Source organism: Nycticebus coucang, chromosome 7 (assembly GCF_027406575.1).
Source record: "Nycticebus coucang isolate mNycCou1 chromosome 7, mNycCou1.pri, whole genome shotgun sequence".
Classification (NCBI taxonomy): Eukaryota; Metazoa; Chordata; class Mammalia; order Primates; family Lorisidae; genus Nycticebus; species Nycticebus coucang.
The window spans coordinates 137075517-137092267 of NC_069786.1; the positions used below are offsets into that span (position 1 = coordinate 137075517).

Sequence of the window (16751 nt, forward strand, 5' to 3'; positions counted from 1 at the left end):
CCCTTGGCATATGGGACCGGCGCCCTACTCACTGAGCCACAGGCCCCGCCCATGGAGGTATTATTTTTTAAAATAAAATAAGAGATTCTATTTTATATACTGTCCTGAAACCTACTTTTTTAAATTTAGGATATTATAGAGATCTTCCTAAACAAGATTTAAAAATCAGAAGTGAAACAAGAAAAAAGATACATTTATTCTTATAAAAATTCAAAACATTTTGCATGGTAAGAGTCCTGTGGTCACCTGAAAGGTTAGGGCTATTTCCTGTAATATACAAAAAGTTCTTAAAAGTGAAAATTCTATGGAAAAATAGATAGAGGATTGCAATGGACTGGTCCCAAGTGGAATGTATCTCACCTCTGCCAGATAGGAAAAGCTTCCTGCTGCCAGTGGGCTGGGAGGGGCTGAGACAGCACAGTGGAGACCACCCCTCCCTTGAATGGCTTGGGCCTTGCCCTCCTTTCTGTAACAGGAAAGTTGACATCCCACTCACCAAAAGCCAACTCTCTATGAGCCGGTCTGCCTGCAGCCCCTGCTGCAACCATGGCTGACCCTGTGGCAAGTGCCGTCACATGGGTCAGCCCAGGTTGGCATGCGTGAGCCCAGGTTGGTCTGCGCCAGCCCAGGGAGGTGCGTGTCAGCCCTGGTCGGCATGTGTGAGTCCAGATTGGTGTGTGTCAGGCCAGAGAGGCAGGTGTGAGCTCAGGGTGGCGTATGGGCTGCTCCAGACTGCAGCTGTACTTGCCCCGCCCCTCTCTATGGAGGCGCGGCCTGCAGGTAGTGCCATGAAGCCCTGTGCACACACCTGGCACGCCTGCTGAGGGCGCTGTGGAGGGGCCCTGGAGCCCCTCCTGAGGCTGGGCTTTCTCCTCTGTCTGCTGATAGCTCCCTGCTAGTCAACTAATTTTCATTCTTTCCTTCAATTACAAATGGGTCTAACCCTGGCCCTGTGTTTATTAGCAGTTTTCTCTTTTTGTCAGTTGCTCCTGGTGCCTTTCACTGGTTTTAGTCCAATATATTTGCCTTTTTATTATTAACTTGAGGTCCTTATGTCTTAGTGACAATGACCTTCGTATGTCATCTGTGTTGCAAACACTGCTCTCCACTTTGTCTCTAGTCTTCAACTTTTTTTTTTTTTTTTTTTGTGGTTTTTGGCCAGGGCTGGGTTTGAACCCACCACCTCCGGCATATGGGACCGGCACCCTACTCCTTGAGCCACAGGTGCCACCCGAGTCTTCAACTTTCTTGATGGTGCTCAGGAAATTGTTAACTAGTGCATGGTTAAGTGTATGTTTTTTCCTTGGTTTTCTGTCTTTGATGTCAATTTAGAAAAGGTTATAAATCCAAAGTTATAAGAACATTCACCTGATCTTCTCCTAAAACTTTTTGTTTTATATTTTATAAATATTTATTTTCTCACACTTAGAAAATAGTAATGATTTACCCATGTGATGAAATGATGTACTATGCTCTTGAAATGATGATTGGAAAGGATGTTTAATTATAGGAAAATGCTCATGATCCACTATTAATGAAAAAGGAAAGGAAGATGCCAGATATTTATTCTTTTTTGTTGTTGTTGTTGTTTTTGTGTTGTTTTTTTGTGGTTTTTGGCCGGGGCTGGGTTTGAACCCGCCACCTCCGGCATATGGGACTGGCACCCTACTCCTTGAGCCACAAGCGCTGCCCCAGATATTTATTCTTAATCTAGTTATTAGAGATTTAGTTATTCTTAAGCTCTGGAACTCAGTGCAGATGGAAACACACAGAAAAAAAGACTAGAAGGAAATGCGCCAAAGCAGGAATTCTGTGGGTAGTGGATTTTCTTTTATGCTCTGCTCCTTTAAAATTTTCTATAATGAGGGGCAGTGCCTGTGGCTCAGTGGGTAGGGCACCGGCCCCATATACCTAGGGTGGTGGGTTCAAACCCGGCCCCAGCCAAACTGCAAAAAAAAATAGCCGGGCATTGTGGCGGGCGCTTATAGTCCCAGCCACTCAGGAGGCTGAGGCAAGAGAATCGCCTAAGCCCAAGAGTTGGAGGTTGCTGTGAGCGGTGTGACGCCACGGTACTCTACCCAGGGCAATAAAGCGAGACTCTGTCTCTACAAAAAAAAAATTCTATAACGAGCTTGCATTTCTTTCATAATTGAAAAAGTTTACAAGTATGTTCTTAAAAAGCTTACATGCAGTATCAATACTCTGTTGAAATATTTATGCTTGCAAAAAAGCCTCTAAGAAAATGTAACAAAAGGGCAGCGCCTGTGACTCAGTGGGTAGGGCGCTGGCCCCATATGCCGAGGGTGGTGGGTTCAAACCCCGCCCCAGCCAAATTGCAACAGAAAAATAGCCAGGCGTTGTGGCGGGTGTCTGTAGTCCCAGCCACTTGGGAGGCTAAGGCAAGACGATGGCCTAAGTCCAGGAGTTGGAGGTTGCTGTGAGCTGTGATGCCATGGCTCTCCACCAAGGGTGATAAAGTGAGACTCTGTCTTTTAAAAAAAAAAATAAAAAGAAAGAAAATGTAACAAAATATTAGGCATGGCTTCCTTTGTATGGTGTTTACTTTTTTCTCTGAACTTTTCTATATTCACCAATTTGTTGCCCTCGGTAGAGTGCCGTGGTGTCACACCTCACAGCCACCTCAAACTCTTGGGCTTAAGTGAGTCTCTTGCCTCAGCTTCCCAAGTAGCTGGGACTACAGGCGCCCACTATAACACCCGGCTATTTTTTTAGAGACAGAGTCATACTCTTGCTCAGGCTAGTATAGAACTCCTGAGCTCAGGCCATCCACCCACCTTGGCCTCCCAGATTACAGGCATGAGCCACCACTCTCAGCAGATTTTTTTGCATGTTTTTTTTGTTTTGTTTTGTTTTTCTTTTGAGACAGAGTCTCATTATGTCACCCTCAGTAGAGTGCTGTAGCGTCACAGCTCACAGTAACCTCAAACTCTTGGGCTTAAGCAATTCTCTTGCCTCGGCCTCCCAAGTAGCTGGGACTGCAGGCACCCGCCACAGCGTCCAGCTATTTTTGTTGTTGTTGTCGTCGTTGTTTATGCGTCCTACTCACTGAGCCACAGGCGCCACCCATTGCACATGTTTTTAAAAAGAATCCTGTAGCGGGCCAGGCAAGGTGGCTCATGCCTGTAAATACTAGCACTCTGGGAGGCTAGGGTGGGTGAATGGTTTGAGCTCATGAGTTGGAGACCAGCCTGAGCAAAAGCGAGACCTCATCTCTATAAAAAATAGAAAAAACTGAGGCAAGAGGTTCGCTTGAGCCCAAGAGTTGAAGGTTGCTGTGAGCTATGACACTACAGCACTCTACCGAGGGCAGTAGCTTGAGACTATGTCTCAAAAAAAAGAATCCAGTAGCTATTGGGAGCCGGAGGAGGTCCAGGAGACCTGGGGCCTTCCCAGATCTATGGCCATAGTGCTGGTGCCCAGTGTAGGCCTAGATGGAGGCAGTTGCAGCAGGGACAGGATGAAGGGTGTGAGTTTAAGAGAAAGGCAGGAGAGAATCTGCGGATCAGCTCTAAGCAGAGGCAGGGGCCATGGTGACTGAGCCTCTGGAGGGATGGTGTAGCTAGTGCAGCAGACGCTGTAGGTCCTGTAAGCAAGAGGAATCCCGGTTACCACTGCTCACACCAGACAGCACATTCCCAGGAAACAGTAGGGGGCACTCTGCTGCCTGCAGTGAGCAGGCAGAGGTGCCACGTGGGCAAGTGATAGTCACATCATTCCCTTGTCTTTGCAGAGAAACCCTGGGGGCATGACCTGGTCTGAGGGGCTGCCTGTGGGCAGGGGGTGGCCAGGGAAGGAGAAGAATGAGACTTTCCAGGATTCACCTTCTGGCTTTAGAGTCAGGTAAATACTTTACACATTAAAAAATGTTTTACCTTGGCTTGGTGCCCAAGCCACAGTGGTTACAGTGCCAGCCACATACACTGAGGCTGGCAGGTTCAAACCTCACACAACATAGCTAAACAACAATGGCAACTGCAACAACAACAAAAAATAGCCTGGCATTGTGGCAGGTACCTGTAGTTCCAGCTACCTTGGAGGCTGAGGCAAGAGACTCACTTAAGCCCAAGAGTTTGAGGTTGCTGTGAGCTGTGACGCTACAGCACTCTACCAAGGGCGACATAGTAAGACTGTCAAAAAAGAAAAATGTTTTACCTTAAAATTGAAAATAAACTGAAGCAAGAGAACCCAATAGTGTTTTGTACTGTTACAACCTCACAAAGAAAAGAGTTATTTCAAGTAACTCTTTTTTTTTTTTTTTTTTTTGAGTCAGAGTCTCACTATGTCACCCTCGGTAGAGTGCTGCGGCATCACAGCTCACAGCAACCTCAAACTCTTAGGCTTAAATGATTCTCTTGCCTCAGCCTCCCGACTAGCTGGGACTATGGGTGCCCACCACAGTGCCAGGCTTTTTTTTTTTTTTTTTTGTAGTTGTCTTTCTTTTAGCAGGCCCGGGCCGGGTTCAAACCCACCGGCTCCAGTGTATATGGCCAGCACCGTAAACACTAAGCCCTGAGCACCAAGCCTTCAAGTATCTTTTATTTTTATTTTATTTTTGAAACAAGAGTCTCACTGTGTCACCCTTGGTAGAGTACTGTGGTATCACAGCTCACAGCAACCTCAAACTCTTGGGCTTAAGCGATTTTCTTGCCTCAGCCTCCCAAGTAGTTGGGACTACAGGTACCCACCACAACGCCCAGCTATTTTTTGGTTGTAGCTGTCATTGTTTTGGCAGGCCTGGGCTGTGTTCAAACCTGCCAGCTCCAGTGTATGTGGCTGGCACCCTAGCTGCTGAGCTACAGGCTCTGTGCCTCAAGTAACTTTTAAAACAGTATTCTGACTATATGACCTTTATTCTCAAAAGCCTTGAAATTCACTCAGTGCTTTTATTCGTGGTAAAAATAATTGGTATTATATTTTGGTATTATAATGTAAATTTTTATTTTATTTGTTTATTTAGGGACAGAGTCTCACTCTGTTGCCCTGGGTGTAGAATGTGGTAGCATCACAGCTCACAGCAACCTCAAACTCTCCTGCCTTAGCCTCCTTACTAGCTGGGACTATAAGTGTACACCACCACACCCAGCTAGTTTTTCTATGTTTTGTAGAGATGGGGTCTCTATTGCTCGGGCTGTTCTCAAATTCTTGAGGGATCCTCAAGGGATCCTCCTGCCTTGGCCTCCCAGAGTGCTGGGATTTCAGGCATGAGCCACCACGCCCGGCCATAATTTGAAATTTAAATATGTTACTGGATAAATACATAAATGTGAGAAGGACCCTACCTCACAATCTATTAATAAGAAAATAGACACAAGTATAAAATCAAATAAGAAAACGAAAATAATGTTAACCTTGAGTTTGGAGCTGGTGTTAGCCACAGAGGAGACCCAGCTGGCCGTCTCACCATCACCATGAGCTGCTGTCAAGCCTATTCCAGGCTGCGGCCCTGAGGGGAGGGTACTCTCAGCCAACCACCATCCTATCCACTATGCCCTGAAGTAGCATCCCTCTGGCAGGGAGCGGGCTGGTGAGGGGGCTGCATTCTCAAACAGGTTACCAGAGTAGCTGTGGCTCTGAGAAGCCCCGAAAGTCAGCAAAGGCCTTTCCTCAGCTGGAGGGGAAGTGGGCTGCGTGCAGAGCAAGGCTGCCAGAGTACAGGAGTCCCATGTGCCTGGAGCCCCCGGTGCTCCCTCCTGCCGGTGTGGAGAGGGATACCCCAGAACCCCAGCAGCCCTTACAAAGCCTGTGACCAGGCTTCCGCAGATCAAGCAGGCCTGCCAGAACAAATGTTTTTTAAAGGAAACCACAAAATTTAGACTCTCAACAATGTAGCATCCACAGTATCCAGTAGCATCCAGTAATAAAACATGGCCAGGGGCGGCGCCTGTGGCTCAGTCGGTAGGGCGCCGGCCCCATATACCGAGGGTGGCGGGTTCAAACCCGGCCCCAGCCAAACTGCAAACTGCAACCAAAAAATAGCCGGGCGTTGTGGCGGGCGCCTGTAGTCCCAGCTACTCAGGAGGCTGAGGCAAGAGAATCGCTTAAGCCCAGGAGCTGGAGGTTGCTGTGAGCTGTGCGATGCCATGGGACTCTACCGAGGGCCATAAAGTGAGACTCTGTCTCTACAAAAAAAAAAAAAAAAAAACATGGCCAGGTACTCAGAGAAGCAGGAAAGATGGAGCAAAGGAGGAAAGTGCAGCAGCTGCGGCCGACAGGCGCTGAGGTCTCCGTGTAGCTGGTTCCTTCCTGTGGGAGCCCTTCCCTTACCGACTGATTTCTCACCAGGAGAACATAGCGTGGACATGGAGCTTCACTTCTGAGATTAGGTTGCCGCAGGACTGCGCTCTGCGTTCTGTGCTCTCACTCACTCACTCTCGAATCCTGACTTCACATGAAGCGACAGATGCCTCCTTCAAGGCCAACAGTGTATGAGGTGCACGTCCCCTTTTCAGCAAGTCATACAGATCTTCAGTGATTTTGACATTTTACCAGCTTATGAAATGTATCTTAAGAACTCCATACATCTGGCAGCACCCATAGCTCAGTTGGGTGGCAGGTTCGAACCCGGCCCGGGTCTGCTGGATAGCAATGACAACTGCAACCAAAAAATAGCCAGGCCTTGTGGCGGGCACCTGTAGTCCCAGCTACTTGGGAGGCTGAGGCAAGAGAATCGCTTAAGCCCAAGAGTTGGAAGTTACTATGAGCTGTGATGCCACGGCACTCTACCCAGGGCAACAGCTTGAGACTCTGTCTCAAAAAAAAAAAAAACACAAAAAAGAACTCTACACATCCGTTTTTTTTTTGTTTGTTTGTTTTTTTGTTTGTTTTTTTTTGTAGAGACAGAGTCTCACTTTATGGCCCTCGGTAGGGCCCTGTGCCGTGGCCTCACACAGCTCACAGCAACCTCCAACTCCTGGGCTTAAGCGATTCTCTTGCCTCAGCCTCCTAAGTAGCTGGGACTACAGGCACCCGCCACAACGCCCAGCTATTTTTTGGTTTGCAGTTTGGCCGGGGCCGGGTTTGAACCCGCCACCCTCGGTATATGGGGCTGGCACCTTACCGACTGAGCCATAGGCACCGCCCTACACATCCGTTTAAAATGTTACTGAGTTGGGCGGCGGCACCTGTGGCTCAGTGAGTAGGGTGCCAGCCTACTGAGGGTAGTAGGTTCTAACCCAACCCTGGCCAAACTGCAACAGAAAAATAGCCGGGCCTTGTGGCAGGAGCCTGTAGTCCCAGCTACTCGGGAGGCTGAGACAAGAAAATTGCCTAAGCCCCAAGAATTGGAGGTTGCTGTGAGCTGTGATACCACAGCACTCTACCAAGGACAACAATGTGAGACTCTTGTCTCTAAAAAAAAATGTTATAGGCGGTACCTGTGGCTCAGTCGGTGGGGCGCCAACCCCATATACCGAGGGTGGCGGGTTCAGACCCGGCCCTGGCCAAACTGCAACCAAAAAATAGCCGGGCATTGTGGCGGGCGCCTGTAGTCCCAGCTGCTCGGGAGGCTGAGGCAAGAGAATTGCTTAAGCCCAGGAGTTGGAGGTTGCTGTGAGCTGTGTGAGGCCACGGCACTCTACAGAGGGCCATAAAGTGAGACTCTGTCTCTACAAAAAAAAAAAAATGTTACTGAATTTAGGGTAATAAATGTAGATTTTCTATATAAATATCAGCCAAGAAACCTTGTAACAGGAATTACATGTAGCCTGTATGTATATACAAAATACATACAGAACCCAGTACATTGAGAACCTGTTTGTGTCTTGAAAACCAAGAGACTACTGGGACAGTGTCGGCTGGGGAGGTGCTCTGTCACAGAGTAGTTGATTCAGGCAGGGATCATTGACAGAGGCAAAAATCCTGGGAAAAGGTTAAAGAGGTGGATGTTTGCACAGGTGCCCAAGTCTCACACCACAGAGAACTTGCTAATTGGAAAGTCCTATGGAATCGCCAGCTTACCCTGGGTGACTAGACTTAGCATCCCCAGGAGTGGGCCAGGCTGCTGCTATGTGTCCCTCAGTCTGATCCACCTGTGAAGAAGACCTGCCTGGAAGTTTGACCAGATTGAACCAAGCACTTGGTCCTAACTCCAGGTTTACAGGAAATAGAAAAGCCAGAGGAACAATCCAAACAGCACCTCAGGGAAACAAACAGGTGAAGCCAGAGTGAGGGAGTTTGAGGAGACAGATAATCCAGATTTCTTCAAAAAGTCAATTTGATTTTTTTTTAAAAATGTGAAGAGGTGGAAATGCTCAAAATTAGTAGAGGCTAAAAATTGTTCCTTCTGGGGAGATAATGTCTTAAGAAAAGGAGTAACCCTACACACCTCAGTCAGGCTCCCTTGTAGCCCAAATGTGAAGGACGTAGATAAAGGCCATTTTCTAAGTACACCACAGTCCAGAGTTCCGGAGCTCCCAGAATGTCCGCAGAGACAATATAGGTGAATATTTTTTAATTCCACGTTAGAAAAATATCAAGATACGAATCTCTGAAAACTACCAGTATCAAAGACATCATTTATAATATGCCATTGGTGGTGAGTAAAATTCCCAATTTTGTATTTACTAAATACTAAAAAAAACTGCTCTGACATTGCCTATAGGATGGAAAATCCTAAATTACAAGATTTGGAGTCTATAAAAGATGATTCACCACTATGGACTTAGGGAACAGTGACATTGGAAAATGCTGCGATGTGTGAGACTGGAGACCATGGTTTGTGACAGACACAAGTAAATCATGTATGTTTAGACAGAAGAGGAGGGTGGAGCTGTCAGACCTACACCTGCACTGGAAGCCCGATCCACCACCGGTGATGTTAGGGAAAGATTTTTGTTTTTTTTTTTTTTAAGACAGTGCCTCAAGCTGTCGCCATGGGTAGAGTGCTGTGGCATCACAGCTCACAGCAACCTCCAACTCCAGGGCTTAAGCGATTCTCTTGCCTCAGCCTCCCAGTTAGCTGGGACTACGGGTGCCCACCACAATGCCTGGCTATTTTTTGGTTGTAGTTGTCGTTGTTTGGCAAGCCCAGGCTAGATTCAAAACCGCCAGCTCTGGTATATATGGCTGGTGCCTTAGCGGCTTGAGCTACAGGGAAAGTTTTTTAAATAGATTGTACTATAAAAAAAATCTTATTTCTGGCTCGGCACCTGTGACTCAGTGGCTAGGGCACCAGCCACGTACACCAGAGCTGGTGAGTTCAAATCCAGCCCGGACCTGCCAAACAACAATGACAACTACAACCAAAAAATAGCCAGGCATTGTGGCTGGCACCCATAGTCCCAGCTACTTGGGAGGCTGAGGCAAGAGAATCACTTAAGCCCAAGAGTTTGAGGTTGCTGTGAGCTGTGACGCCACATACTCTACCCAGGGTGATGTAGTGAGACTGTCTAAAAAAAAAAATTTTTCTCACCAGCATCGTCATCTTGTCTATTCTTTTTTTTTTTTAGAGACAGAGTCTCACTTTATTGCCCTTGATGTGGTGTCACAGCTCACAGCAACCTCCAACTCCGGGCTTAGGTGATTCCTTTGCCTCAGCCTCCCGAGTAGCTGGGACTACAGGCGCCCACCATAACACACAGCTATTTTCTTGTTGCAGTTCGGCTGGGGCTGGGTTTGAACCCACCACCCTCAGTATATGGGGCTGGCGCGCTGCCAGCTGAGCCACAGGTGCCACCCTGTCTTTTCTATTCTATCTCTGCACTTGAAGGTAGCTTGGGACTATCTTGTCCCCATCTCTATCTTTAGGCTGGTCCTTATGCAGCACCTGCCCCAGTGCTATGAAGGGTATACTAGCTCTCAGGGTGCCCTGCGGTCCTGCAGCTGAGACTGTCTGGCCATGCTCTGTGATACCACTGTTGTCATAAATCTTGGGATTCAGCATCCACACAAATGGTCTTTCCATTGACCTGGCGTCTCACCCCCTTGACCTCCTCACCTTCAGAAAAGTTTCAGTGACTTGTGCCCCACCTCAGACCACACCCAGTCAAGCTGCCCACTCTCTTAGCACCACTGACCACAGCTTTCCTGGCAGCTCAGTCCTTCAGCAATCTCCTCCAAAATCTTACTGCCCCACCAGGCTCTTTAGCAGTGGCCCCACCACGTCTGTCACCCTGCCCCTCATATTCCCACCTTCCCTGGGTCATGAGGAGCGCTGACCGTGAGGTTGGTGCACACAGGTGACTTTCAAGTCAGACTCCTGAAAAATTCCAACTGTGGTTAACCCAAGCAACTGAAGTAACTGGGAAAGAAAAGGAAAAGAGGATTTGCCAGGAGTACCCTGAATTTATTAGCATGAACCCCACTAAAGCCTCAGCCCTGGCTGTCGGAGCTGGCAGTCTCACACCTTCCTATCCTGCCCTCAGCCATGTCCCTGCTGCAGTTTCTGCAGAGACCAAGACTCTCCCACCTTTCCAGGCTCCTTCCCGCCTCCACTGACAGGGGAAGGGTTGTGCCCTCAGAAGCCAGCCCTCTGTGCCATGCAAGGACATCACACAGCAGCTGCCCTCCATTCCGCCTTTCACTGATCTCCTCCATTGGCACACGGGCAAGCTGCCTGCCCCCAGGTCCCCCGGTCCACTCACAAGAACAGGGTCCAGCCCAAATGCTGCTGCTCCTGCCCTCCCACTCTTTCCTTGAAATGCACCAGTCAAGCTGTCATCCTCACTGCCACAGGGTGTTCAGCCACTAACCCCCACTCCAGTGGTCAGAGCCCACTCCCCCCATCTTCTAGATGTGCCTGGACATGTGTTCCTCTGGAGTTCTTTCCAATTTTAGCCGCCAGGGGTCCCTCCTGCTGTCTCCTCACCCCTGCCGTCCCCTCACTCCTGCCCTGCCATCCCGTCACCCCTGCCATCCCCTCACCCCTGCCGTCCCCTCACCCCTGCCATCCCCTCACTCCTGCTGTCTCCTCACTCTTGCCCTGCCGTCCCCTCACCCCTGCCGTCCCCCCCTGCTGTCCCCTCACCCCTGCTGTCCCCACACCCGTCACCCCTGCCGTCTCTCACTCCTGCTGTCTCCTGACTCCTTATGTCACCTCACTCCTGGGGTCTCAGTCCTGCTGTCACCTCCTGCTTCTCCTATCACTTCTCCATCACTTCTATTGTCACCTCCTGCTGTCTCACTCTTGTCACCTCATCCTGCTGTCACCTTTCTCCTTCTTGGTTTTTGCTGGTTCCTCCTTGTTTTTTTGCTGCCCACAGAGCATGGACTGCTCAGGGTTCTGCCTTTGCACCTTTTCTGTCCTCTCTCTCCTGAGCAACCCCCGAGTCTCTGGCCTGAGCTCCTCAGGGCTGCCTGCAGCCCACCTATTTCTCTGCCTCCAGCTCTGTGTCTCCCTTGAACCCCCATTCCCCGGCCCAGCTGCCCATCCAGGGCCAGTGTGGTGGCACCTGCCTCTAGACAGGGCCCTGAACCTGAGCTCATGCACTGCTCCTGCATCATTCCAGCGAGCAGTGACCCTGTCCTGGGTCCTCCATGAGAAACCTCGGGCCTGCGTGTGTCTCTCCCAGTCCTTTGTGTGTCACATAGGCCAGACCACTGTCCCTCCCTGTTCCACCACAGCAGCCCCTAAGCCACAGCCTGCAGCCTGCTGTTTACGGACAAGAGATGCCTGCTGTCACCTCACTCTTGCTGTCACCTCCCAGGGCTTTGCCTCCCTGGGAAGCAGCAGCCAAAGGCCCCCAGGGTGCTCCCCAGTGCCTCCTAAACCCTCACACAGGTAGTTGAGTGCCTCGCTGGCTTCACCTGGTGCCACAGGTGCTCACCAAGGCGGTTTCCATCCTGGCAGGGCTGCATGCACCCTGCAAAGGGGTGGGCTGTGAACTCGATGCACGGAACAGGTCAGAGTCTCTTCACACTCTTGTCCTGCTGGAACGTGGCAAGGGCAGGATGATCAGACCTGACCCATTCTGAGCTACGACTCGGGCCTCAGAGTCCCTCCATCCTGTCTGTTTGTCCCTGGCACATGGTGTTGGTGGGGTACATTCAGCCATGGTGGGACAAGGGCAACAGGGCTGCCCGCAAGGAATGGCCGTAGGAGTAATTTACACAATAGTCATGAATGTCAGGTGGAGAAGCCTCTGACCTGCTGACTCTTAAGTCAAAGCCCAGAGTTCTAGCCTTGGAGACAGGTCCTGAGAACTGGCTTGTAGGAAACATGTCCAAATCTGTTTTAGCACTTCCCTGCAGCCCCGTATGGCAGGTCTTTCCCCTAATGATCTGAATTGAGATGTGCCCTGTCCTGGGTGACAGATACAATCCACTCGGGATACTCCTGAAAGGTGGCAGGAAGTGACAGGTTTCATGAGGTGCCAGGGAAGCTCAGTACCACATCTCACCGTCTCTCCAGTGGGAAGGCCGAGGGCACTACCACGGCCCCTCCCAGATGCAGGGCTCATGGGTGTAAAGGGCAGGGCATCTGCTTCTCAAGGCTGTTCTTAGGTGTGATTGTGTGTGTCCTCCCAGATGAACGACAATCTCCTTGAGAGCTGGAGTGACCTGGATGAGCTGAAGGGTGCCAGGAGCCTGGAGACTGTGTACCTGGAACGCAACCCCCTGCAGAAGGACCCACAGTACAGGCGCAAAGTCATGCTGGCCCTGCCCTCCGTGAGGCAGATCGACGCCACCTTCGTCCGGTTCTGAGCCCTCCTTGTCCTCACCTGGTTCCTCTCCTCAAAGGACTGCCCAGCCACAGTTTTTTAATCCACCTGTTGCTCCTGAAGTCGTCACTCTATCAACAATCACAGACCGATGGCAATAAAGAGGCACTGATGATAGCCAGCGTGCATGATGCCGCGCACCGTTCTGAGATGCCATTGCTATTAAATCTTGCCACACAGTCTTCCCGGCTGGTTGCTCACGGTTTTGCAGTCGTGGGGAGGATGCGGGACACTCTGCATTCATGCACCAGTCATAGCTGCTTCCTCCACCCAGAGAGGGGGTCTCAGGAAAGGGGGTCTGTGAAATATTCCCGAGCTTTCCAGGGGAATGGGTTGTTCAGGGCCATCCCAGCCAGCACTTGAGCTCAAATTTGTAGGGCAGAAGCCTCTGTGATCTGCCGCACCCAGGGTTCTTCAATCTGTTGGACCAGTTGATGCCAATTTTGAGAACATTACATAAGTTAAGAAAACACCTGGGTAGCAAATGACACAGCCATGTGCTGTGATCCTCGGAGCCCTCCTTGGAGGAACAGTGACCAGGCATGGTGCTGACTGCTTCCCACGTGTGCCTGTCAGTTATCACCATACTCTTCGTGTGGGGTGAAGGTGCAGGGGTGCACAGACACCCCATGTCCCACAGCTGTGTTGTGCAGCGGCAGACGTGAGCCCAAGTGAGTCTCCACAGACAACTTCCAAAAATCTGAACTATTGACCACTTGTAATGTGGCCCCCTGTTCGGACCCTCTTGTTTCAGCTGGGAGGGTTTTGTTTTTGTTTTTTGTTTTGAGGCAGAGTCTCACTCTGTTGCCCAGGCTAGAGTGCTGGGGCGCTATAGTTCACAGCAACCTCACACTCTTGGGCTTGATTGATACTCCTGCCTCAGCCTCCCAAGTAGCTGGGACTATAGGTGCCTGCCACAACACCAAGCTAGTTTTTCTATTTTTAGTAGAGAGAGGGGTCTTGTTCTTGCTCAGGCTGGTCTCGAACTCCTGAGCTGAAAGAATCCATCTGCTTTGACCTCTCAGAGTGTTGGGATTACAGGCATGAGCCACTGTGCCTGGCATGTTTTGGCTTTTTTAATATAAAATTTACACCTAAGGTCTGGCTTTCATGCTAAATTTACACCCAAGGTCTGGTTTTCATGCGTTGTCCTCTCTCAGGGTCTCACGCTCCCCTTCCACAGAATGAGAATGAGTCACGTGGCCACTGGGGTTCTTTCCACTTCCGGGATCCTACAGCAGCATTGCCCACCTGGAGAGCCACTCCTTGCCACATGTTCAAGTTCAAATTCATTAACACGAAATCAGAAGTTCAGTTCCTTGGTTGCACTTGCCTCACTCTGGGCGCAGTCACTGGGGGGGTGGCCTGTTTCCATCATCACAGTTCTATGGGGCGCCACTGTTCTAGGCTGTTTGAATGTCACTGGGTAAGTGACCTTGGCCATCAGATGTCAGCTGCAAGGGAGCTGGAGACTTCACAGCAGTTGGCCTGTAGTTGAAGGTCACCTCGGTCCTGGTTCTCATCAGGATAACGTACAGGACTTGCCCCGTGAGCAGCTGCCTACTGAAAAGCTCACACAGGAGACAGGTGCGGGTGGCCCCAGATCATGGCTCTAGGATTCTGCCCTGGGCCAAACACCACTCAGGTCTGAGGACAAAAGAGGGACTAAGAATTTGAGTGCCATCACTGAAAAATTTATTCAGGGGAGCTCTCCACCCGAACAACTGAATCCAAGTAATGAACTGAAGGGAAAGGTAGGGCTGGGAGCAGCAGGAGCAGCAAAACCAGCCCAACCTGAATTCAAAAGAAGGCATTTGACATAATTCTTGACAAGATAGAAAACGTGCCCCCACAAGCAATTAGTGATGTGGAGCATATGTTACTGCTCCATGTTATTGTTTTTTGTAAATATGAGACTCCTGAGTTAAGGAGGGTGGTCTCCAAAACACAGTTACACACTCACCTGAGGAACTGAACATCCCGTCTCCATCCTGCCTGGGGTGCAAGAGTGCCTGTTGCATGTCGGCTCTGACGTGTGAACACAGCATACACGCAGCCCCAACTCGGACACAGGCGCAGCATTCACGCAGCCCCGACATGACGCACGTGCACCACGCATGTGCACCATACACGCAGTCCTGACACGGATGCACGCACAGCCTACACGCAGCTACGATGCAATGCATGCACAGTACCCACAGCCCAGACACAGATGCAAGTGTAACATACGTGCATGGCCAGTGACACGGAAAGAAGGGTGGAAAGCCCAACGCTGAACTTGTTGCCCTGTCTAAGCTGGGAGGGGGGCTGGTGCTGCCCAAGCAAGTCCAGAATGGGCCACCATAGGTTTTGGGGGGCAATTTCTGGCTATGCAGGTCCCGGGGCACAGTGTCACAGGCCCCTGAGGTGCGCTATCTGCAGTGAGTCTGCTGTTGGTGGCAGCTCCCTAGTAGAGGCTGTTCTGACAAGTCTGCTTTCAGAGGCATGTTCTTGGGAGCAAATGTCACATGTTAAGTAGGTTTAAAGCTGACCTGGTGTTCTCTGCTCCAGTGGCTGTGGATATGTTAGTCTTTGTGCATGTACACCCACGTATGCACTCAGCCTCTTACAGAGCCCTGGATGCCCACAGCACGACATGCAGGGCCAGGAAACGAGGTACAATGTGCCTGCTCAGCACCCCTGGGTCACGCTGCTACTGGGTCCCACGTTGCCCTTGCAAGTACCTGACGGAAGGCCTGAGGTGCCTAGCCTAACCACGGGTGCTCAGCTGCTCCCCAGTCTCCAGGCCCCTCCCACCTGCCACCTCCTGAGTCCCAAGAAACTCTGTTGGGCAAACAGGGCAGGTGATAGCTCCCCCTGAGGGGATATGCGGGACTCTGGTGTGTCCAGAGCCCAGAGTCTGAGCTGGTTTTCTGGGGCCTCTCCAGGCCACAGGTTGAGAACACAACACTGCATGAGGGGAGGGGCAGGCCAGCCAGAGGATGTAGGGTAGGAGAGGCCTGTGGCCCCAGTGACCTCAAGATGACATGTCTGGATGCAGGGCAAGAGTAAGGACAGGACCCACAGGAGCAGCCAGACCTCTGCCCTGGGAGGCACTCACAGGGCCCCAGGGACACCAAGACAGGAGAGTATCCTTCATGTCTGCCCTGCAGGAGCCAGCCCCAGGGACCCCTGAGGATCAGTGGTCAGTAGTCAGAGCCAGAAGGGTATGGTCACGAGTCCCATCACTGTCATGGATGTAAGTGTTTCCCCTTTCTGTTTCTTCTTCAGTCATTTTTGGTGACATTTTTACAGACAACTCTAACTCAGGTAAACGTCATAACTGACACAAATTCATTCATAATATTCTCTTATGGTTTTCTTAAGCTCTCCCAGTTGTGTAATTATAGCCCCATTTACTTTCTTTCTTTCTTTTTTTTTTTCTTTTTGAGACAGAGTCTCACTACATTGCCCCCTCGGTAGAGTGCTGTGGCATCACAGCTCATAGCAACCTCAAACTCTTGGGCTTAAGCAATTCTCTTGCCTCAGCCTCCCAAGTAGCTGGCACTACAGGCACCTCCCAGCTATTTTGTTGTTGTTGTTGCAGTTGTCATTATTTAGCTGGCCCAGGCCAGGTTTAAACCCACCACCCTTGGTGCATGTGGCTGGTGCTATAACCACTGTGTGATGGGCAGTGAGTCAATAGCCCCATTTTCTTTCCAGATATAGCTTTTTTTCTCTCTCTCTCTTAAATATAAGTCTTCTGGAATTGAAACTTTAACTCAAATTCACTCTTTCTCAGGTTTCAGTAAATGGATTTATGCCTATAAATCCATGTCTGCAAACTTGAACACACCCCCTGGAGGCCCTCATCCCATCAGTGTCGCCCATTTGTCTCCTCTCCTTCACTTCTAAATAATCCATAATTTCTATTGTGAGTTCTTTATTTATCCGTGAATTATTTAGAAAAGTAACTTTCCGGGGCGGTGCCTGTGGCTCAGTGAGTAGGGCGCCGGCCCCATATGCCGAGGGTGGCGGGTTCAAACCCAGCCCCGGCCAAACTGCAACCACAAAAAAAATAGCCGGGCGTTGTGG

The 16751-nt window shown here is 50.2% G+C and overlaps 1 protein-coding gene across 2 annotated transcripts in view; it reads left to right on the forward strand.

The window, feature by feature from the left end:
- Positions 1-12859, forward strand: part of PPP1R7 (protein phosphatase 1 regulatory subunit 7) — a 39335-nt gene extending 26476 nt beyond the window's left edge. For both annotated transcript variants that reach the window (XM_053597252.1, XM_053597253.1), the window contains one exon: positions 12484-12859. In XM_053597252.1, coding sequence (XP_053453227.1) covers positions 12484-12660 — 177 coding nt within the window. In that variant the 3' untranslated portion in view covers positions 12661-12859. The remainder of the gene's footprint in view (positions 1-12483) is intronic.
- Positions 12860-16751: the final 3892 nt, after the last annotated feature.